Raw genomic sequence first — 23,876 nt, 5'->3', positions numbered from 1 at the left:
AAACTGGGGGGCCCCCTATCCCTCAATTAACTGCGTACAGCTCCGATGAGCCTACAGAGTGGCAGAGCTGCTGGCCTAGACGGTCTTCCTGTCGACCTCTATAAATCTTTCTGGTCTGTGTTGGGAGAAGACCTGTTGGAGGTCGTATCAAACAGCTTGGAGAGCGGGAAGATGCCTCTGAGCTGCAGGAGGGCTGTCATCACATTACTGCCCAAGAAGGGAGACCCACAGGAGATCAAGAACTGGAGACCAGTGTCTTTGCTCTGCATGGACTACAAGACACTGTTCAAGGTCCTGGCCACCAGACTCTGAGAGGTGATGGCGTCCGTCATCCACACTGACCAGACTTACCGTGAGCCCGGCAGGCTCATAAGTGACATTGTCATTTTAATTCGGGACGTTTTGGAGGTCTCTAGCTCATTGGCTGCAGACACTGGTTTGATTTCAATAGACCAGGAAAAGGCTTTTGATTGGGTTGAGCACCAGTATCTCTGGCAAACTCTGGCTGCTTTTGGGTTCAGCCCAGGTTTCACAGCCAAGATCCAGGTTCTGTACAGTGACATTGCAAGTGTTCTGAAAACTAATGGAGGTCTGAATGCCGCTTTTAGTGTTCAGAGGGGGGTCCAACAGGGCTGCTCTTTGTACGGCATGCTCTACTCGTTAGCCATCGAGCCTCTGCTTCAGAAGCTGAGATGTGATCTGGGAGATCGGTTCAAGCTACCTGGAGGATTAGTCTGGAAGAAGGGGGGGCTAAAATACCTGGGTGTCTCTTTTGGGCAACAACATGTTTTTACAGAAAAACTGGGATGGTGTTTTAGAAAAAGTCAAAGGCCCACTCATGAAGTGGAAGTGGATTTTACCCAAAATGTTTTACAGAGGCCGTGTTCTGGTAATTAATAATCTTGTTTCTTCTGCTCTGTGGCATTGGTTGGCATGTGTTGATTCCCCAGTTTCTCTTCTATCGCAAATTCAGAGAATTTTAGTGGATTTCTTTTGGTAGAGGTTTCACTGGGTCCCTCAGAGTGTCCTGCTCCTTCCTAAGGAGGAGGGTGGACAGGGTCTAGTCCATCTGGCCAGCAGGGGAGCTGCTTTCCGACTCCAATTCCACAGATCCTCCATGGCATCGTGGCAGTTAACTCCTTCATCTCTGTGGTCAACGCTGCCGTAGAGGACAAATGTCCCCTCGGCAGCCACAGAGAGACGGTGTTTCACTCGTCTCAGGGCTCTGTTTATGCTGCTGGAGGCCTTTTTTAGCAGATGTGGAGAAGTTTTTACACAGCAGTTTTTTATCTTTGGTTTTAAGTACACTCGCCAAAGAAAGAACAAATGTCAGGTACTGAACTTTTTCTGAGGACAGGCTCAGATGGCGGTGTGTGTGAGCCGGAGGAGGAAGGTGGAGGAAGCCTTGAATGTCGACGTGGTTCCTGTGTTTGTGAGAATGGTGAAGTCCAGACTGCAGGTAGAATTCAGCTTTTACCGAGCTGCTCAGGACCTGGACAGTGTCCAGGCGGTGTGGGGTTATGGGGGGACAGAGGGACAAATTATCTTTGATCATGTGCTGATGTGACTGTAACACCTCTGGGAAGAAGCATGATGGAGTAAAATGTCACATATGAAGACTTTATACATGGAACAAAAAGATAAATAAATGTTGGTTTAAAAATCAATCAAATCCCTGTCTCTATCTCTCCACCCCCCACCCCCCCTCTCTTTCAGCAGCAGGGGGAGGAGTCAGCAGGGTTAGGATGCTGTCAGGTTGCCGTGGTTTCAGCCTCTCGTTTCTTGTGGCGACTGTCGTTGGGGATGTGTGTGTGTGTGTGGCTGAAGGGTGTGTGACTGTGAGACGTGTGTGTGTGTGTGTGTGTGTGTGTATGTGTGTGTGTGTGTGTGTGTGAGCTGTGATTCTTACAGCTGTGAGGATATATGACGGGAGGACGAAGGCAAGGAAGAGAGAAGGGAGGTGTTGAAGGGTGGATGTGGATTAACGTTGGTGTAGCCGAGAATCGCAGCGAGTCATCGTTTCCTCCGAGCTGCAGAAATCTGTGAGGACGTCAGGAAGCTTCATCACTCCATCTTTGTTTCTGCACAGAGAGGACTGAAGGAGGGAAAGAAGGAGACATTGAAGGAGACACTGAAGGAGGTAGTCAAGAGAGGATGGAGGGAGTTTGAGTCCTTGCTGATCCTCCGGTAAGCCCTCTCTCCCCTCCTTCATTCAGCTTCATTCTGTCGTTTCACAGGTTTCATGTTTGTTCTTCTGGTTTATTCATCAGTGCACTTTGGTTGTTTAGACTTTGTTTTCTCTGCTGATGAAAAATGTTCATCTGTTTGTCGTCGAGTTGCTCCTGTCGTTACTGACAGTGTCAATAAAGTGCGTTCAAAACACATCTGGCTCCTTCACACCATATTTGTGTTTGAATCTGTAAAATCAGAGGCAGCAACATCTCACTTCAACATGGCCGCCATCTTGGATCAGATTTGAGAATAAAGTTGCAGATTAAAGGAAAATTCAGTTTTATTTAAAAGTGGACTCTTGTTTTGCAAGATACTGTCTGAATAAATGAGGGTGAACATACCTGGCATGTCTTGAATAATCCTTCAAAGTTCAAACAGGAAGTGGGTCTGTGTCAAAATGTTCCAACGCAGGCGCCCATTTAATCCGATCAAGCACTAAAGTGTTTGGAGTTTGCAGCTCAAACTCAAAAAGAGATATCATCATACATTAATAAAGCAAAGTATCGAGAAATCTAAAAACCTCAGTTCTAAAGCAGAAGTCTGGTTTATTTATGGTTTACTTGCTAAACCATCGTTCTGTTAAAGAAGAGAGTTGACCAGAGCTCAGTTAAATGGTTCGAACAAACACATGAAATATCTGTTGCTTCCTCTTCTGATTGCAGAGATGTTTTCAGTACATGAATGATTGACAGCTGTGATTGGGATGCAGGTGGAGTAATGTTTCAGCATCAAAGGTCATCATGAGAGTTAAACTTTTACACTTATTGTTGAGATTTCTACAGGGAGATTCAGACTTTAACAGAAACTCTGGAAGTGTTTTAAACATCAGACTGAAAAAATAGTAGAAATCTGGGTAAAAATTACCTCAAAGGTTTCATGTTGTCACTAAAAATGTGTGAGAGCCAAATCACTGTAGAAAAACATGAAACAGTCATGTCTCCTGTCGTGTGCAGAGGGAAGAGATGAGTAGGACCCCTCCTCAGTGACCGTGAATGGCGGGGCGACAGGGCCAGTGTCATGGTTTTGTTATTTACTGGGTGCTCCTAACTCCATGCTTTCCCCCAACACATGCCCTGCTTCCAATGGGCCAATCAGCTCTTTTCCTGCTCTGCTGTGTCTCTCACCTCACTCCCCTCACAGGAGGACCAGGCTGAAGGTGTGCTGGCCTAGGAGGGACTGGGTCACTTAGAACTGGGAGGGGAATATAACCCACCATGACACTAAGCTGACTCCTCTCTGAGGCTTCAGACCCTGAGAATTCACACCTCAGTGGCCAGAGGGTCAGGACAGCAGGGCTTGACGTTACTCTGAGGAGCTAAAGCTGCCTCTCACAGGAGGTCCTCATCTCCTTCTCTCCTCTCCTGATCCTCTTCCTCTTCTGTTCCTCACCCATGGACAGGAAGCATTACATCATGCTCCTCTGAGAGATGCTGCTGTTGCTAGGTAACTACCAGCTGACTCCCTGTTCCATTTATAGAAGGATGCTGAGAGACAGAGAGATGGGGGAGGGGAGTGATTAAGAGAGAGAGAGAGAGACAGAGAGAGAGACACCTAGAGATAATGAGACAGGGAGAGACAGACAGACAGAGAGACAGACAGACACAAAGAAATACCTCCTTTGCCTACAATGTAGTTTATAGTCTATCCCTGAAAATTTCAGGAACATTTCCTGCATGGGCTCATGTGTGAATGGGAGCCAAGATCGATATCCAGGAAAATCTCTACCACCAGTATCCTATGTTTAGATCCAGTAACATCTCAAGGAAACTGCCAGTACGGCTGTGTTTGAATGAAAGCAGTAAGATTCCAGGGACAAGCATGTAACAGATTGTGTCCTTCTGACGAAAGACACTTTCACATGTAGCAAGCAGACCAATCACAAGACTCCACTGATGACACATTGAATGTGTGTTACTCATTCAAGGAGAACATAATAAAACATTAGTACACATGTACTTGTACACCCGGCATGGCAACTTCTTAAGTTTTATGGATGTGGGTATCCATGTATGTTGCATAACCCTCATTTGCTGGACTGTGCCTTCCCCTCTATTCCACTGCATGTGTGAATAATAAAAAGGTTATCCTGGTACTTGACCAGGAACTATGTGTGAAAGAGGCTTAAAACTAGTGCAACAGACCAATCCAGTCTCACCTTCAAATGTGCAACACCTGTGTTGGTCATATGGATTTTAGAGTGTCAAATTGGTTTCCAGGCCTGGTGCACTTCCTGGTGTCCCCTTTGATAACAGTGTTGGCAGGAGCTCCTGAGAGAAACTGTCTGGAGCCAGGACGGTAGGTGAATGTCATGCAGTCTGAACAAATGAAAGGTTCTTATAGTCTGTCCACACACCAAATGGATGTTCTTACCACTCAAACCAGTGTTTCCATTCCTCCAAGACAAGTTTCATGGCACGTAGCTCCTGATGCTATCATTTAGCTAGGCAGGGGGAGGGGAGTCTTTAGACTGAGTGCTGAGAGAGAACATCAACAAACTCAGTGTCTAAGGCATCAACCTCCACAATTAACTGGCACAAAGGTTCTGATTGAATAAGAAAAGGTACGAATGTGAAGTTCCTTGTTGTTTAGTACGGTAAGCGACTTGAGTGAGGACCATAAACTACAGGCCTGACACATGTGACTACCATGGTAGCTGAAACAGCAGGCTGATTTACTGGAGAGGTGTTGAGCTGATTGAAGGCAGGTGTGTTGGTTCAGGAACCCATGAGCCAGGGGAGTGAGATGGCCACAGAGAGACTCACGAGAAAATACCGGGGCAGACCAAAGGCATCATTACCACAGCACTGTTCATCCTTGACACAGATTTAACAGTATCATTACCAACAATTTCACCGTCAACTAAACCATGCTCCCCCACTCAACATCTCACAGCCAGGGAAAGCTTAATCGTATGTCAGTCAGTTTGTCAAAAAACAGAGCTTTCACCTTGCAGCTACCCCCCCTAGTAAATAAAGCAAACTTACTCTAACACAACACTAATTTACCAATAAACTGAAAAATACTTTGGAAAAGGATAGAAAATGAATAATATGTATGTATTATGATATTTCAAGATGGCCTCGCAAGAGTGGCAGCTAGTTAAAGCAGCACCAACCTCTTTGTTTTAGTGCATTGTTTTAGTTTTTATGTGTTTCTTCTGTCACTAGTCTCAGTCAAATGTGTTTGCCTATGGTGAACAACTGGTGACACTGGTGACATAGTTTTTACTCTTTTCTGGACTATTTAAAACCACACTGGGAAATCCATTCAGTCACAGCTCCATCGTTTATACCTTGGAACAGCTGTTAACACTGTGCAATATTAAGGTACTCCCAGTGGAAAGACTGGAGATCCCTGTGGAAGTAAGAAGGAAGAGGGGATCCACTGCTGGAGTGAAGCATAAAGAAAAGAAAAGACGGTATAAACCATGTGTCCAAAGTGTCTCTTATTATGGGGAGTGTGAGATCTCTCCCTAATAAGATGCAAGAGCTAACGGTGCTAACCATACGCAGAGGGAGTCCCAGGAGTGTAGTATTATGTGCCTCACAGAGACATGGCTGAATGAACTCACACCAGACTTGCATGTTAGTTTGGACAATTTTCAACTTCTGAGAGTGGACAAGAGAGCGAAGGAGAGTGGTAAGAGGAAAACTGGGGGCATAGCGATGTTTCACAGCTGCAGACACCTTCACCCAGTATATTAAATGCCCTACCTGAGGCAATAGAACACTGGACTGACTGGACGCAAACTATAAGGATGCTTATAGTTCGTCACCCCTCCCCCCACTGGGTGGCTCTGATTACAACTTGGTTCATCTGCTCCTTGCCTGAGAGCTGAAAAGGGAGCTTTTGAGAGGCAAAGACAGCTACAGGAGGAAGTTGGAGGAATGCCTTCAGGGGAGCAATGTCAGAGAGATTTGGAGGCCTGAAAACCATCTCCGGCCACAGCAGTGACAGTGGGACATACCCCAGAATCTGGACACCGGGAATTGGCAAATGAACTAAATCTGTTTTTCAACAGATTTGATTCTACCCCATTCCTTCCCCCCACCCACCAGAGTCCAGACCTGACGGTGTTAATTCTCCACACACCCCTCCTCCTCCCTCAGAGCATCCCTGACACCAGCAGCACCCTCCTCACACCACTTAACCCGCCTCTCCATAATAGCAGATCAGGTGAGGAAGGAGCTCAGGAATATGAAGGCGAGGAAGGCTACAGACCCTGATGTCATCAGCTCCAGACCACTCAGGGACTGTGCAAATCAGCTCTGTGGGGTCACTGGGATATCGAAAGGTCATTGCCAACTTTGTAGAATGGTGTGAACTGAACTACTTGCACATAAACGCCAGCAAGACAAAAGAGGCAGTGGATTCAAAAGGAAGGCACCACAGACTACTGGACAACATCCAGGGTTTGGCCATCTTAGGCAAGTACAAATACCTAGTTATTCACCTCAGCCACAAACTGGACTGGGCAAACCACACAGATGCCCTGTACAGGAAGGGCCAAAGTCAACTCCATCTGCTGTGAAGACTGAGGTCCTTTGGAGTATGTAGGACACTGAAACTTTTTATCACTCAGTGGTGGCATCTACAGTCTTCTACACAGTGGTCTGCTGGGCCTGTGGAAGCTCTGAGAGGGTCAGAAAAAGACTAAAGAAACTGGTCAGAAGAGCTGGCTCTGTCCTGGACTGCCCTCTGGACACCATCGAGGAAGTGGGTGAGAGGAGGATGTTAGCCAAGCTGATATCGATCATGGACAACCTGTCTCACCCCCTACATTAGACGGTAGGGGCTTTAAGCAGCTTCTTCTGCAACAGACTGCTGCATCCACAGTGACCGAAGGAATATTATCACAGGTCATTCTTTCCAACGACAGACTAACTCCAGCATCAGTTAATGCAGCCTTGTGTTGATATTGTTTCACATCACAAATCTACTGTTTTTGCCCTACTGCGTCATGTTTAACATTTGCTAATACACATTACATCTGTTCATATTTTTTACTGTGCTTGTGTATTTTTTTCACTGTACTTTACTATGCCATACATTTACTGTTTTTCTACTGTACAGTAGTACAAAACCACTATCTTTCACAAGGCAATATTATTTCTATACCCTTTTTGTATATAATGCACATATATATATATATATATAAAATTGATTTTATTTAGCATCTTTTTTATTGACTATTTGTTCTTTTCTACTCCTCCTTTTTACTCTAGCAGTCTGTAAGAACTACATTTCGATGGTGTGGGATCAATAAAGTTTATCTTATCTTAGGCTACGTTTACACGTAGCAGGGTATTTTGGAAAATGGATACTTTAGCCCCACTATTTTCAAACATAACACCGTGCACACAACATCATTTTCAAAAATGTTGTCGTTTACCTGAACCTGGATAAATACGCCATCGAGCGCCATCATAACTATGCCAAACCTATAGGCGGCAGTGTAGGGAGAAAGATAAAGCAATGCAAGCCAATCAGAATCCTCAGAATCAACAACAATGAATAAAACGTGCAACTTCCTGTTACTCTCAAAACAGTAAATATGGCGCGAGGTTCGTTCGTGTGGACTGATAGGTTGCTCACATGACGTTAAGTATTTTCAGTCGCATGTTGTGAGGTTTTGGAACCTAAAACACTGCTTAACCCAGTTTACATGCCAACACATAACTGGCATTTTCAGAAATCTCCACTCCAGAGTTTTTAAAAATGATCATTTTCTGTGAAAAAAAAAAAAAAAACTCTGTGTGTAAATGAGAGGCCAAACTGCATGAAAACATGTGTTTTCCCTACGTGTAAACAGGGTCTTTGAAAGAGTCAGAAAACCTACACTCAAGGACGCTCTCATCACCCAGCATGCACTCTGACAGCGACAGAAACCACGTTTGTATCCAGCTGTTTCTCTAGTATCCTGACCAGCACATTAACAACAACTTCTCATTTTTACACAATATCTCATTTGTGTTTTTACAAAATAATGCTGCAGGAAAAATTAAATTCTCTTTGTTTCCTGATGCTCAAACTGAAACAGACATTCCCACAAACCGTAAACAAACCGCTGCAGATTGGTCAAAAATAGAGGTTGCAGTTCAAACTTGATGGTTAAAACAAACTAACACCAACTGCTAGCAGAAGTCAACTGTGTGCACTGTCATTTGAACAGGATTTGTTCAGTCAAACACCCCAACCTCCACCCACAGAGTGTTCACAGGTAACACTAAACCATGTTCACACTGGAAAAGTGACAATAAATTTTACTACAGTGAAGAATAACTACTCTTGATGGTAACACAGATGCAATTCAGCTAACAGATCAACAACCTCAGAAAACAAAAAAAATAAATATGAGGTATCTACAAAAACATTTTTTATTTGTGAAGTTTTATGTTTTGTTATAATTTGTGGTCCAGGAAAAAAACAGGAAGTGAAGGCAATATGCAGACTTAGACAAAAAGGCATATTATTTTACTTATTTTACTCAATAAGGTAACAAAAGACTACAGGTGGGGGAAGCTAGTGAGAAACAAAATCAAAATGTCCAAACAACCAGCAAAACCTGCAAAGAAAAAAGGGATCAGTGTCCAACAGTCCAAAGAAACAAAAAGCACGGTACTGGGGAACAACAAGGTAATGTAGGAAATATACTTACAGGAAATACTCAATAAACTGACAAGGAACTGGTACACCACATACAAGTGATGAACTGACACAGACAAAGGGAAAGACATTCACTTAAATAGACAGGGGAGGAGAACTAATCAGACACAGCAGACATAAATCAGACAATCACAAAGGTGGGAAAACACAGGAAGTAAAATCTGACACATGAGGGAAGACTTCAAAATAAAACAGGAATTGTCCAAATTTAACAGACCAGATCATAACATGTTTGAGAATTTCAAATTTAAAGTGGATATGAATTTATCCAGACATAAGCTAGACTTTGTATAACCTGGATGAACTCTTTTCTTGCGAAGGCAAACCAGCTTAAAGCAAGTTAAAATTCTACTCACCGAAACACTTTCTTTCACCGATACTATAAGAAAAAAACGTGTTGTCCTCTCTGATGTGGTCCTCTTGATCCTCCTCTCAGGTCTTTGGGGAGCCATGACATCTCAGCAAGAGGCGTCTTCCTTCAGGAGGTTTTTTCAGTATGTGGAGGACAGTGGCCTTCGGACATACGATGGTCTGGTGATTCAGAATGCCTCTGACATTGCCAGAGAGAGCGACCGCATTCGTAACCAGACCAACTGGACCTACCTGCAAGAAAAACACCAGAAGAAGAGGCGACAGGAAGAAGCCATCAAGAGGTAGAAAACACATTAACACATAAAACCTTAAAACTGTTTCCACCGCTGAAAATGAAGACAACTGTTGTTATCGAGTTCTCATGTCTACAGAGACGCACTTGTTGGTGATGAAATCCATCCGACAATGCTAATTTAAAATGTATAAAAAGAATGCAAATAAAATAAGAATCTAAGATACATGACGACATAACGTAAGGCAGAAGTTTAAATATAGGAAAGAAACAAACGTAACATAGAAAAGAAAGAACACACTCCTCACTTATGTTTCAGCATCGACATATAATTTGCATTTTTGTCATCAACATTTGTATATGCTGTGATTGTTTTAATTGACCTATTCTGCACATACATATATTTTCTGTCTGTCTGTCCTGGAAGAGGGATCCTTCCTGAGCTGTTTGTCTTTTTTCCACTGTTAAAGGATTTCACATTTTTTTCTTTATCTCAATCCAAGATCTAAGGACAGAGGATGTCCTATAATGTACACATACTGAGAGTCTGACAGTGCATTACCTGCTTTCTCCGTGTGGCACAAACATATAGGAAAATAGGATTTAGGGGTTAAAGGAAAAACCAAAAACTCAAAGAAAAAACACAAGAGAAAAATGAATAGAAACATGGATGAAAAAGCTCAGCAAGTGCTTCCTGTGACTGTTCAGATTCTGATTACAATGTATTTATTTTACTTTTATACCTCTGAGCATTGATTGGTCATCACACAGTTCGCTAAAGTCTTTTCATTGGTCCATCCAGGATTGGTGAAGATGTTGCCATGGCAACAGACGGGGCATACTCTGGGAAACATTTCAGGATGGGTTTCATGACGATGCCAGCACCACAGGACCGTCTGCCCCCGCCAAGTCAGGGCTTCACTGTCCGATCCCAGTCCCTCCACTCAGTGGGTGGAGGAGATGATGACTCCAACCACAATCGAAAACAACCCCCACCCAAACCCAAGAGAGACCCCAACACCAAACTAAGCAGCAGTTCTGAGACGGTTAATGGAGGTTCTGGAGTCACCAAGAGAGACACCCAAGAGACCAAAGAGACACCAGAGCAAGCTGAAGGTGGGAACAAAACATCTGCTGGTAAAATCTGACACTTGCTGGTTAATTATGACACCTGATGGTTAAAACCCAACATCTGCTAGTTCACATATGCTGGTTCAGCCTGTTTAGCATTTGTATGAGATGCACTGGGATGTATTATACGTTTATAGAAACTGCCCCACCCACCGTACTACTAGAAAGAGCAACAAAGTCGTTAGAGGGTTGAGGTCGTGGACTAGAGTACACATGACTTTCACTCAGGAGAGTGGGGTTGGCATCCCAAGTGAAACCAAACATGAAACCAAAAGAAGTTTTGGTGCCTAAACTTAACCAATCTTTCTGGCAATAAAGCTTTGTACGTCACACACAGATACTTCAGAGCACTTTGTGTGTCTGTATGAGACACCGAGGAACATGCCAAAGCAGCATCGGTATTTGACAACGGGATGAGAATGTGTTGGCTGGTTAAACCCAACACCCGCTAGTTAATCTCAACACATGCAGGGTTAACGGACCTATGTTTGAGAATTTTCTTTCGGATGTGATGTAGCTGCTGTCAGTCAATCTAAGTGTCAGGTTTTAACATCACTGTCTGTCTGTCTGCAGCTCGATCTCATCTCTGCAGTGAGGACTACAAGAAGATGCCTCCACCCAAACCCAAAAGGAACCCGAACACTCAGCTCAGCACTTCCTTTGATGAATCTTATATCCGTAATCATGGAAACAAGAAGTCTTCCTTGCGATGGGACAAATCTTCATCCCAAAGTCAGAGCCCGGCCTCGAGAGACACAGATGATGAGGAACCAGTCTATATTGAGATGGTGGGAAACATCCTGCAAGAGCTAAAAGGTCAAGAAGCTGTGGAGGACGAACAGAGTGAGTCGGTGTATGAGGAGATGAAGTACCCAATTCTGGAGGACTTTTTGCAGGACGCTCATTCTGCCATCATGGATCCTGAAGCCTGGTCGTCCCGTGGCTCTCTGTGCGATATCCCTCCACCTTTTCCCAACCTCCTCACTCACCGCCCACCACTGCTTGTCTTCCCCCCCGCCCCTGCTCAGTGCTCCCCAAACTCCGATGAGTCACCCCTCACCCCATTGGATGTCACCCGGCTGCCCATGATGGAGAATGTCTCCTATAGCAAGTCAGGCGGTGTCGAACACCTGCAGAGCTCCACCCACCACCGCAAGGAGCGAGAGCGGGATCGCGATCGAGACCGGGAACAGGAACGGGACCGGGAACGGGACCGGGACCGGGAACGGGAACGGGAACGGGATCTGCCCTCCACCCACACCATCACATCCTCTGGCCGCTCATCTGCTCCGCCTCTTCCCTCAAACTTCTACAAGTCCTCTGCCTCTGCCCACAGTGGTCATGGTTACCCCCGCAGTCAATCAGCATGTCCGTCTCCGGTCAGCATGGGTCGCTCTCTGACTCCTCTAAGCCTGAAGAGGCCACCGCCATACGATGCACTGATGGCAGGAGGAAGTATGCCTCGCTCCTCATCTTCCTCTTCCTCATCCTCACACAGGGCTGGGGAGGGCGGGGCCAAACTCAGCAACTCTTCATCCACCCACGGCTCCATGCAGAACGTGTCATTGAGGTCACATACTCCCACGAGCCCACTGGATGAACTCAACAACCTGTTTACCTCAGGTAGACAGGTGATGAAGAAAGGAACAGGAGGCAGGAAGAGCAAAGAGAGTGAAGGTAAACCCAATACTGCATCAGTGTTTCAACAGTATTACATCAGTGAGACACCAGAGCAGAGAACTACCTCAGTTTTATATCAGTGTTACATAAGGTAGACAGGCTGAAGAAAGGATTGGCAGGCAGGAAGAGCAGAGATTTTTGAAAGTACAGCATCAATACTTCAACAGTACTACATCATTATTATATCAGTTTTAAACCAGTATTACATAGAGACAGGTTGTCAAGAAAGGGTCAGGAGGCAGGAAGAACAGGGATGGTGAAGGCAAACAGTAAGTACTACAGCACTACTTAAAGTGTACTACACCAGTACATCAACAATACAACATCTATGCTGAAGCAGTACTACAAGTAATAAGTAATACATAATTATTATATCCATTTATGCTAGTATTTCTTCAGACAGACAGGTGATGAAGAAAGGATCCGGAAGCAGTAACTCAGTATTACATTTGCACTACACCAGCACGACATCATTACTTTATCATTTTTATGTCAGTATTACACCAGGTAGACATTCCTGTCAGGTAGACAGGAATACCAAGGAGAATGGGGGGGACTCAGTGCTACATTAGTAGTAAATAAGTACCACTTCAGTACTACAACAGGTTTAAATGTGTGCTTAGTCGGTATTATATCGGTATCACATCCATACTACAATCAGTACAACATCAAAAAGATTAGAGGGAGAAGGTAAGGACAACACTGAGTACTAGATCTGCATTACACTACTACTATATCAGTTCTACATCACTGCTACATCTGTATTACTGTTTTATATAGTAGTACGGTCTAGTACGGTACTGTCCAGATAATGTGTCTTTTGACTCCTAACCTTGACTTGGGTCAACTCTACAGTCGACCGTAATTGCATTCAGGCATTGCTTTCTGTTCAGATAAGCTTTTGATATGATTCACATGAAAATCATCAGTTCTCTCTGACATAGTTCAGTTCAGACTCACGTCACATTGAAAAGTCGCACAGAAATGTCTCAGGTCTGATAGCTGTGACCAGGGTGGTGATGCAGACATGAGACCAACATGTTAAATTGCCATCAGAATAACTTACATGGGTGCAGGTCTTACAGGGGCTTCAGTTTACTGAAGTGAGTCTGAGTAGAGGTTGTTATCTCAGAGCAGGGTCACTGCTCTCAAACCTTCTGTTGAAACAGGTTTTTTCAAACGGAAGAAGTAAAATCAGTCAGCAATATAAAGATAATAAAATGTCTTTAACGCCTACCCCAGCTGTGAGTCAGATCGCATGGTCAGTGTCTGATTAATGCTGATTCATTGTAGACAAACAATTAATTATAAAACTGAAAGGTGAAATTCTGAAATCTGATTGGCTGTTAACTCTGATATAATGAGCGTATACCACAGCTACTATTCTAAAAAGCCTTATCACAGCATATCACTCCGCTTCAGGGAAGCAACAATGTTTCCATGACAACAACCAACTGTTACAGTAAAAACCTGCACTGTGCGTCAATGAGTAATTAGGAGTCAAATAGCGGAGTACGATGGACAGCTCCCATATAATGACAGTCACAGGATCAGCACCTTGACAGCGACTATGACACTTAGGGCTCTATAGGGTGATCTGTCACTGTCAGCCTCATGGAAATGATATTTTACAATTCTTCACATTATTTACTAACGAAATTCATGAAGTCATGATATTCAGATGCCGCTGCTGCGTCTCCAGGTGCCTGCCGCGAAGAACGCCCCTTAGCTGTGGTATAATGAGCATATATCACGGCCTGTCATGATGTATTGCTTAAGTATATCATTCCAAAAGGAAACCTGAGTGTACCTGAGTAGGTGTGAGTCTCTGCTGAACTGATGAAGCACTGAGCAGAGAGATTACAGCTGAGACGAACAGAGCTGCAGTGGAGTCACGGAGGGATGAACAGATGGAGGACAGTTGTGTATTATCGTTGTCTCTGGTATTGAAATGTGTCACTGCTGTTGTTTTTCTATCTGTCAGTGTTCATCTCTCATCTCTTCCTGTTTGGTCTCCATCATGTGGTCCATCAGTCCAAACTGCAGACAGATTGAAGAGAAGTGATCTCATTAACGCTGTTAGGACAGAGAGCAGACACACAGGATTTGGGTGGCAGAGGTTAAATGTCCTGGTGAACTCAGGGATGAAGGACTGCAGCTCTATGAAGGAGGATTATCAGCAGTTCATTTTGTCTTTGTGGAGACGGTGTTGCCATGGTGACAACTGTCAGTCAGCCATCTGACTGAAGATCATTTTATTAAATAAATGAGGTGTTGAACGTGGTGACGACACACTGCAGCAGGCAGGTAACACTGTTTTCATGCCAAAGATTCAAATCAATTAAAACCACGCTCACAGAAATTTAACAGCCTGCAGGCTTGTTCCATTTCTAGGAAGGATGAAGGGAGACATACCAGCCATGACTGAAGTCTTAAAAGAATCCATGTCAGCTGTTGAAAGCTCAGGTCAAATAAAATCAAACCTTAACTTTAACAAAGAAACTTTCCTACTATGTGGCAGACACCTGAGCACAGAGGACAGGACAAATCAGAGAGACAGGTGGACAGACAGGCCAAAAAGCAGAAGGTTCATGGGGTCGATCACTGTATTACCACACAGGTGAGCAGGTGACTCGACTAACACTGGTGGACAGACCGGTGCTTATATACTGTGGTGGTTGATGAGGATTGATTGAACGATTGAGGTCAGGTGTGCTCAGGAGAGGAGGGGATGGCGCAGACCTGTCGGCCAAGCCCTGCAGTCAAACGCATACAGACAGCAGACAGAGGGAGGAGAAAACAGAGGAGATCCTGACACAACTGATGGGTTTAGATGTGGAATCAACATGAAGTTCACAGAAACTTTTCAGTTCTGCTTTGATTGGACAGATTTGGACTTTGGCTTGTTTCACTCTGTGAAGATTTCATTTGTTAACAGAATAATTGTGTTTCATTGTTTTTTTCTGTCAGTGAGGCTGATTACTGTTAAATAACATTACACATAGTTCTTATAGGCCGCATACAATCGGTGAGAGTTGTAGTGTGCTATATGAATCTTTCTTATTTAATTCTTGAAGTATCATGAAGTAACATAAAACAAATGAAGCTCTGGTGAAAGCTCAGTCAGGAAGACTTTTCTTTTAGGCCTGTTCTCATCAGCTGATCACGTCCGTCCAATGGCAGAGCGACACACCTTCACCGTTAGCCTATTATCTCGCTGCTGTCTTTTTAAATATGATTCTCTCTCTGCCTCATGCTGCTGTTATGTGAGTCAGTCCACCTCCCCATCACTGCCCACTCTTTGCAGAGCTTCAGCTTCATCATTTCATCATCCTCATCAGCCAACAAAGTCATGAGCTACCACCAGCAGTGTCTGGACTCCATGGAGGATGTATGTTGCTGCTGCTCGGGGCGATGCCCCTCCATTACAAATGTCTCCCGGTAGAGTCTGAGCACCAGAGACTTCCTGATGAGGCTAAATTATCACGTATTGTCTGTTGTGATAAACAACTATCTCCATTCACTTCCTGATTGAAGCGCAATGTGAGGATTCTTAAAATAACATTTCTACAGATGTGAAGCATATCTGACAGATCCATCATGAACATGATCTGCTTCCCTCTGCCACTGTTTTGAATGTATTGATCTCAGGATGTGAAGGAATTAAACAGGTAAATGTGACCAGCTGCAGGCCAGGTGTAAAGGAAAATACTGTGGCAATATGGAAGCTAAAAGTGCTTTCATGATGATCACAATATGAGTCAGTTTAATAAGCTTTAATAATAACTTTCCATCACATCAGGACCTGATCTGACAGGATTTCAGTGTTTCTATGACTTCCTGCTTTAACAGGTGATGCTGAGCTTCTTTGTGTTACGGCTTGATTTGGACAAATCAATTAGCTGCTGATGTCAGAAACAATGCAGATGGTTTTATTGTCTCATCATGTGTGTCTCTCCGGTCTTTGTCTCGCTGTGTCTCTGTAGGAGACTTTAGGTCTCTGCCCAGACATGACAGCAAAGACAGAGAAGGACAGTCCAGTCCCAGTTCCAGCAGGATGGGAAGGTCGTCTGTCAGCCCCACCATGATGCTGTCCGGAGGAGGAGGAGGAGGAGGAGGAGGAGGAGGAGGAGGAGGAGGTGAGTCCGGCGACACTACAGGGACGCGTTGAGGACGTCGGGTTTACGTTGTTATGAGGGAATAACAGGATGTGAGGGTTCCATGTGAAGAGAATAACGGGTCAGTTAATCAAACATTAAGTTTTCTAATCAGATGCTGATCATCAAATTCAGTCTAGTCTGCTGCTTTGTTGTGTTCATGTCGCCTGATCTTTATCCTGACTGATTAGAGGGATCCAGACAGGTGAACACCAGGTGAATAGTAGGCGATTCTGCTTCCTTCAGTGATCTCTTTGTGTTGATTAATGTCAAAATAATTATCTGCAGAATCAAAGTTGGTGTGTAAACTTGGCCGTTCGGCGTCAACGTCAGGAGTTCCTTCACCAGGTGGGACGCCACAACGTCACCTGCATGAGCAGCATCACCCTGCCCTCAGCCAGGTACAACACCTGTGAAACACCTGTCTGTTTACCTGTCTGTCTGTAAATCCCCCGTGTGACTTGTCTGTTCATCTCGATCTATGTTGTGAATCATGTATTAAACAGCAGTTTTATTTGAAACAGAGACTTTAATGTTTTATACGCTATTAAACTTCACTGAACAACAGACATAAGAAATCTACAGACGGACAAAAGCTTCATCAGCTGACTGACGTGAACTGCAAAGTGATATGAAACGTGAACAAATGAAACAAGTTAACATGTGAAGCAAGCAAAGGTGAACATGTAAACAACTCAATTTGAAAGAAGTTAATGTGAACAAGTAAACATGCAAACGTGAACAAGTAATACATACAAATGCAAACATGTGAACAAGTAAACTTGATGCATTCAAGGGACATTTTATAATTTCAGTTTTGTGTGAAATATTTGGTGTTAAAATGAAATGTTTTTCTATTGTGTTTCTGGCACTAAAATGAATCTGTACTGACAGTGAAGTTACACTTAAACACTAATAAAGTTTCATTATTGATACTAACATTAAACTAACGTTAAACTAACATTAAACTAACTGAATTTGATCTCACAAAAACAAATTAACAACAACAAATTCATTCTCATTAAAACTTCATCGCTTCAAACACTGTTTACACTTTGCACTTAGACAAAAATAAAATAAAAACTGATGATGTCATCCACGGCTAACCACGCCAGCCAAGATTAACCCCGCCCACTCATAAACCTTGATGACACGTTGTCACAGCCCCCATTGTACCACTGCCCCGCCCCTTCACCATCATCACCACCCCCGCCAGCTGACGGTGATTTTTTCTTTACATTTGACAGCGAATGCATTTCGTTGGTGTTTGTTGTTGTTCTACTTTTTTCAGTGAACACACTTCTGTTTACTGAGGACGATAAAATCTTTGATGTCACAGAGTTTAAACATCAAACTGTGAAAACTTTGAATTTCTGTGAATAATCTCAAGAATATCTGCTTCTCATGTGACACGTCAACCTGGACTTACCTGAGGCGTCTGTCATCACCTGTCATCATAACAAAGAACATCAGTGTGACACGGGAATCAAACCGACGACCTGAGAGCATAAATAAACTATCTGTCTGTCTGTCTGTCTGTCTGTCTCTGTCTGTCCCTGTCTGTCTCTGTCTGTCTGTCTGTCTGTCTGTCTGTGTCTGTGTCTGTGTCTGTCTGTCTGTCTGTGTCTGTCTGTCTGTCTGTCTGTCTGTCTATCTGTCTGTCTGTCTGTCTGTCTGTCTGTCTGTGTCTGTCCCTGTCTGTCTGTCTGTCTCTGTCTGTCTGTCTGTCTGTCTGTGTCTGTCTGTCTGTCTGTCTGTCCACAGGTCCACAGTAAAGTCAAACATGTCAAATTCACCTTCACACACATTTTGACCCTGAAATGAGTGAAAGTTTGAATATGGACGTTCAGCTGCAGGAAGTTTTCACTGCTGTAGCTTTGCTGATGCTACATGATCAATTTTCTGAATAAATAAACCAGTGATGCTTAAGCTACAATGCACATTATGACCCCGAGCCTGAGTCTGATCCTGACCCTGAGCCTGAGCGTGAGCCTGACACGTGACATCGACACCAGCTCTTAATCATCCCAGTCCTCCCCGTCAGCATTGGGCAAATTTGTTCATCACCCTCGTTGTCGTTCAGATCCTGTACGTATGCTGTCCACCACCTGCAGGGGACAGTCACCTGTCTCCACTGGAGTTTGCGGTTGTTTCCACCAGAAGTTCATGAAACCTGGCAAGCTCTCGCAAGTCTCGCGTCTTAGTTTTGAAAAATATAATAATTTAGTCTTTAATTACTGTTGGTAAGGACGAGCATCGAAACCCTTTTAACATCATATTTAAACAGATTTTTTTAGTTTTCATATTGAAAGGCTGTGGGTTGCTCTGTAGTTGCTTAGCCAAAACTTACTATAGCAACTCCAAGCTGCTGCCTGGCACCACCTCTGTCTCAAGACACCTCCCACATGAGATGACATCACAGTACACAGAAACAACCAATCACACAACAGATTGACAGTATTCAGCATTCAATCAATAATCAATAGTCACGGTGTCAAATACATTGAATTGCTTCATAATTTTAGTCTTTCAATCACTTAATTAAATCATTTGAATTTTCATATTTCGTCTCTACCTTCTCTGTCAATAATGAGCACAGAGAGACAGGAAACAGCCATGGAGGTGCATAAAGGCCTCAAAGTGGACATCCCAGCTAACCCTGCTCAGACCTCATTGCAGGGTTCTGGAGACGTTGTGGACTCGCTGATGTTGAGCTGTTTTCCGTTTGCAGATGCCGTGGCTCTGCGGCGATGCCACCATGATGGAGATGATCGAGAAGAAAAGAATTTTGTGTCGAGAGATTAAAGCTCGTCAGCGGCCCGAGAAGAATCTGTGTAAACAGGACAGTATGCCCATCCTGCCCAGCTGGAAGAGGAAGCAGCCGCCGCCATATTCTGCCCCGCCTGCCGCCAGCGGTGCCGGACAGACCACCACGGTGTTCTGGGACACCGCCATCTGAAATACACTGCAACACATGACAGACAATGTAACACAGCAACAGATGGTGCTCTGGACAACGCAGACACAAGGAGGATGATGATGAGGGTGATGATGCAGTCATCAGGCCACGCCCACCACACTGACACCGTGTTCATGTTAAAAAAAAAACAAAACAGATTTCTTTATTTCTTTGCTGCCTCGTTTCCTCTGGATGTTTGATTGACAGTATCAGCTGACCTCTCACTGCTGTCAGTCAGCTGTAGAGTCAATGAAGTTTATTCAAAGGCAGCAAATACGACAGAAAAATTCCTGTGAACAGCGAGAGCCGTCATGAAAGAGTGTACATGACTTTAGTTGTCTTTGATTTGACCTCAAACCGAAACAAAAACAGAAGAAAGAATTCATATAATCATAATAAGCTTTATTTGTAGATCAGCTCATACAGGAATTAAAACTGCTTTAACAAAAAACTCACATACACCAAGTGTTTCACATAGAAAAGACATAAAAACGGATAAAAAATGAACGTACGATAAGATGGAGAACAAAACACATTTGATAATAACAGTAAATCTATGCGTAAAACCACAGAATGAAATAATAAAATACAGGTAAAACCGAAAATACAGGTCTGTATCAGGAAGTCAAAGCTCATTTGTCTGAAGCTCGGGGATCAGTTTTGAACTTTCTGTTAAAAATATTCAGAGAGCTGCTTCTGGATGTCTGAAGGTCGTTTGTTCCAGAGCTTTGAGTCTTTGACAGAAGCTGCAAGAAGATCAGTGAACCAGATGTTCACAGAGTTCTTCAAAGCAAAAAGTAAAGGAGGGAGTTAGCGAAGTAGTTTGGTGCTAGTCCATTAAGATCTTTGTATACGAGGAGGAGGACCTTAAAATCAGTCCTGAATGTTACAGGAAGTCAGTCTCAAACTGGACTCATGTGGTCTCTGCTCCTGGTTCTGGTTCACAGTGGAGCTGCAGAGTTTTGAATGAGCTTAAGCCTCTCAGTGTTTTTCTTCTGGAGGTCAGTAAATCAAGTGTTACAGTCATCGAGGCGGTGAAGGTGAAGGTGAAGGTGAAGGTGCAATATGAAGTTTTGGTCACCTCGTTGATGTGAGACTTGAAGTTTAGATCTGAATCTAGAAGAACATCAAGACTGAACGCTCAGATTTATTCCAGAGTTAATTTTGCAGATTATTAAACAGCATTTCTTTTTGTTTCAGGTCAGACTGGAAGGAAGCAAAGAATACAACTGGATTTATGAACATTTAGATTTCAGATAACTCGTGTTCTTTATAACTATCCTTAAGGCATAAGAGAAGCTGCAAATATTTTAATATATAACATTTATTTCTAATCATAAATCAAACAGATCTCATGAACAGTTTTCGAAATGTGACATCGACACATGAAGCGTCTCCATCCAGATGCTGAAACACTGTCAAAGAAGTAATGAGAGAAAACTGCAGAGCAGATGTTTTATCTTGTATGTTTTAATTTATGTGACTGAAAAATACTCAAGTTTTTACTACATGTCAACACACACACACACACACACACACACACACACACACACACACAAACACCCACACACACAGGCGTGTGCAGGTGCTCTGCTATCCAATCAGAGTGCAGCGAGGGGTGGCCATACAGGTGTAGCAGAGCTTTCTGTCGTCTTTCTACATGTTATTTTTCTATCTGAGCGCTGAAAAAGATTCAGATGTTTTTTAAAGTCTGACTGTCGTGTAGCAGAACGCTGTAAAAAGAAAGAAGACTTTCTAAATTCTTCTCTGTGTGAAAAAATGACCTGAACGTGTCGGTCAAACATGTTTTTATATTTCAAAAAGAGTCTGTGATGCTTGTCTGTGAGTGGAAGAAAAGTCAGTACGTGATGGTGTTTTTTTATTTAAACAAACTTTTATTATGATGAAAAAAGCACTATTTTAAAAGGAGAGTATTTTGGCATGTTGTGCTCGGGTTGGTCTCATCCGTTGTCCCTGAAACACAGACTGGACTCGTGCAGTTTGACTGTTCAGACTAAAGTGATTTCTTATGTTGACGTTTAATTGGAGACAGCATGGTTTGCTCAGAGGACGATTGGTTGAATCCCTGAGAATGATTGGATGTCCGGTCTCCATCTTTCCCCCTTTGGTCAATACAAACCAGTTTGTCTGAAGAACGTCTGATCCATGATCTCTGATCCCAAACAAACTTGTTCAATGTGAACGGCGACAAGCTGAAAAAAGTGCTTTCACAAACAGAAACAGAGTTTTTGTCCCACAGCTCAAAGGTCCAAACGTTCAGATGGACAATGTGACGTAAATATAGAGGTTTTGTTCATTTCAAGTTAAGTGAATTTCAGATATCTTTTTCATTTGCAGAACACTTCAGTGCTGATAAACAGAATGATGTGAACAAATGAAGAGCTGAAAGATCATTCAGTTAACTTCTTAAAGGACTATTTATTATCAGCAGGCTTCCCAGCATGAGAAGTTCAAACCCTCCAGAGACCCCGAAATACAAGAACATATAAGACAAGAGAGCAGAGAGCAGATTGTCATCTATCTGTACTGTGTACAGAACACAAAGCAATGAAAGTGGTCTCAAATCAGAACAACTGAAAAATGACACAAAAACGAGATACGAAAAAAGGTACAAACACCTGGTGACATCGTCAGGACAGCCAGAGAGAGCAGGAGGCGAGCTGGCGTGTTGTCTTTGTACGAACGCCATTAAATCGTGTTCGCGTCAAATGAATATGCAGCAAATCTGGATGTTTTCAACTTAATATTTCCACTTTACTGAATTATTTAGTGAATTTATCACAGTTGGTTTTATATTTTCAAAACTCATGAAACCGCTTTAAATATTCCAACTAAACTCACCAGAACATCTGATTTTAAAGGAACGAAATGAAAACGTTTCACAGTTCAGATCAGAGTTTCACTCAAGGACCAGCTGGTCTTTGAGATACATCGTCTTCAAACATCAAGAGAAACTGAGACAGAAACAAGCCAGGAAGTTCATCAGGGTCACCTGAAGTCACCTGTGGGTCACGTGACAGTCTGAGTTTTTGGGGCAGTGGGAAGAAATGGCTTGATGAATGCCGTGTATCGATTTATGGATGGATGCAAACAAAGTCTTTGATCAGCACAATGTCAAATCAAAGGTGACATGAGACTGAAGCAAAGCATTATGGGATACTGTGGTGAAACCTGTGTGATTTCTGTCAATCAGCTTGAAGCCATAGGGAGATTTAATGTTGTAATATGCACACACACAAAATGACACAGACTGTCTGACAATGTTCACAAACACAGATCGTTTCCTTCCTCTTCAGTATCAAATTATTGTTGTTGTTTGTTTCAAGAAATATGATTTCAGACCTAAAACTAAGTGCACTTCTTCAGTTTGTGAAACTTGAAATTCAGTCAGTGTGAAGAACAAACATTTAAACATGTATGTTATGAAGAGATTTTCTTGGATTCAGACATGTTCAGATGGAAGTCTTCGTCAGACCATCAGGAATAATATTAAATTCAAATATATTTGTGGGGATTTATGATCAATAGATTCATATCTCCATCTGAATCTGAAGGTTTTCTTCAGAGTAAAACCACCACAAAGACATTTGATTTCTTTCTTTCCTGTGTCTGCGTCCACGCGATTCCTCACCCTGAGTGTCCTCACAATCACCTGGTTCACCTGTCTGACAGGAGAAGCCGTCGACATGACGACCAAGGACGCGCCGATGAAACGGAATCACCACGAACATCATGATCCATCTCAAAGGTCTTTTCTGCTGAAGATCACTATGACATCGATGAACTGAACTGTAATCAGATTACTGTGAGCACATCAACAGAAGTTTAAGTGTAAACATTAAAAACAGAGATCGATAAAAATCTCTGACCACTGTGTGTCCGTCTTTAGGCTGCGATGGTAAAAAAAAATCTATCACACAAACCGTTCAAAGATGAAGAGGTGTTTCCCAAAACATCAGAACTGAAGACGCTCCAACAAATGATGGCTCCCAAAAAACTACAAGTTTACTTCAGGTTTTATGGTTTTTGGTCCTTTTTTACAGCACTTTTACCATTAAAACTGGTGATGTTCTCTGTCAAGTGATGTCAATGGGTGATTATGTTTCAACTAGACGCGAAAGAAATAAAACACAAAAAAATCATTCAGCGATTGACCTTTGACTTCCTGTTGTCAGCCCTGTCCTCTTGTCCCTCTTGTCCCTCTTGTCTGATGTCTTCATCACTTCTGTCAGAAACCTTCCTGATTGGATATTCTCGGTTCATTGCTTTTCTTCTTATCTATGGTTTGTATGTTGTTTATCAGGTGTGTATTAATCAAACGTATGTAAACCATCGCTGCTTCAGGTTTAATGTGAGTATTGGAGAAATTTTACTCTGTAAAACAAATGAACATGGAGTATAAAACGTTTGACTGCTCACTGTACAC

At 43.1% G+C, this 23,876-nt stretch overlaps 1 protein-coding gene across 2 annotated transcripts; it reads left to right on the top strand.

The window, feature by feature from the left end:
* The first annotated feature begins 1,609 nt into the window (after positions 1 to 1,609).
* nyap2a (neuronal tyrosine-phosphorylated phosphoinositide-3-kinase adaptor 2a) lies at positions 1,610 to 23,592 on the top strand. Of its 2 annotated transcripts, none has more exons than XM_076734776.1 (7): positions 1,610 to 2,187; positions 9,335 to 9,551; positions 10,305 to 10,618; positions 11,207 to 12,310; positions 16,300 to 16,452; positions 16,759 to 16,871; positions 19,202 to 23,592. In XM_076734776.1, the coding sequence occupies exons 2-7, from the start codon at positions 9,349 to 9,351 to the stop codon at positions 19,427 to 19,429; spliced, it is 2,115 nt and encodes a 704-aa protein (XP_076590891.1). In that variant the 5' UTR covers positions 1,610 to 2,187; positions 9,335 to 9,348; the 3' UTR covers positions 19,430 to 23,592. The 2 variants fall into 2 exon arrangements, with proteins under 2 accessions (XP_076590891.1, XP_076590890.1); XM_076734775.1 differs by lacking the exon at positions 1,610 to 2,187 and adding an exon at positions 3,473 to 3,675.
* Positions 23,593 to 23,876: the final 284 nt, after the last annotated feature.

This window comes from Chaetodon auriga, chromosome 7, assembly GCF_051107435.1.
Source record: "Chaetodon auriga isolate fChaAug3 chromosome 7, fChaAug3.hap1, whole genome shotgun sequence".
Classification (NCBI taxonomy): Eukaryota; Metazoa; Chordata; class Actinopteri; order Chaetodontiformes; family Chaetodontidae; genus Chaetodon; species Chaetodon auriga.
This window is presented reverse-complemented; position numbering and strand designations above follow the sequence as displayed.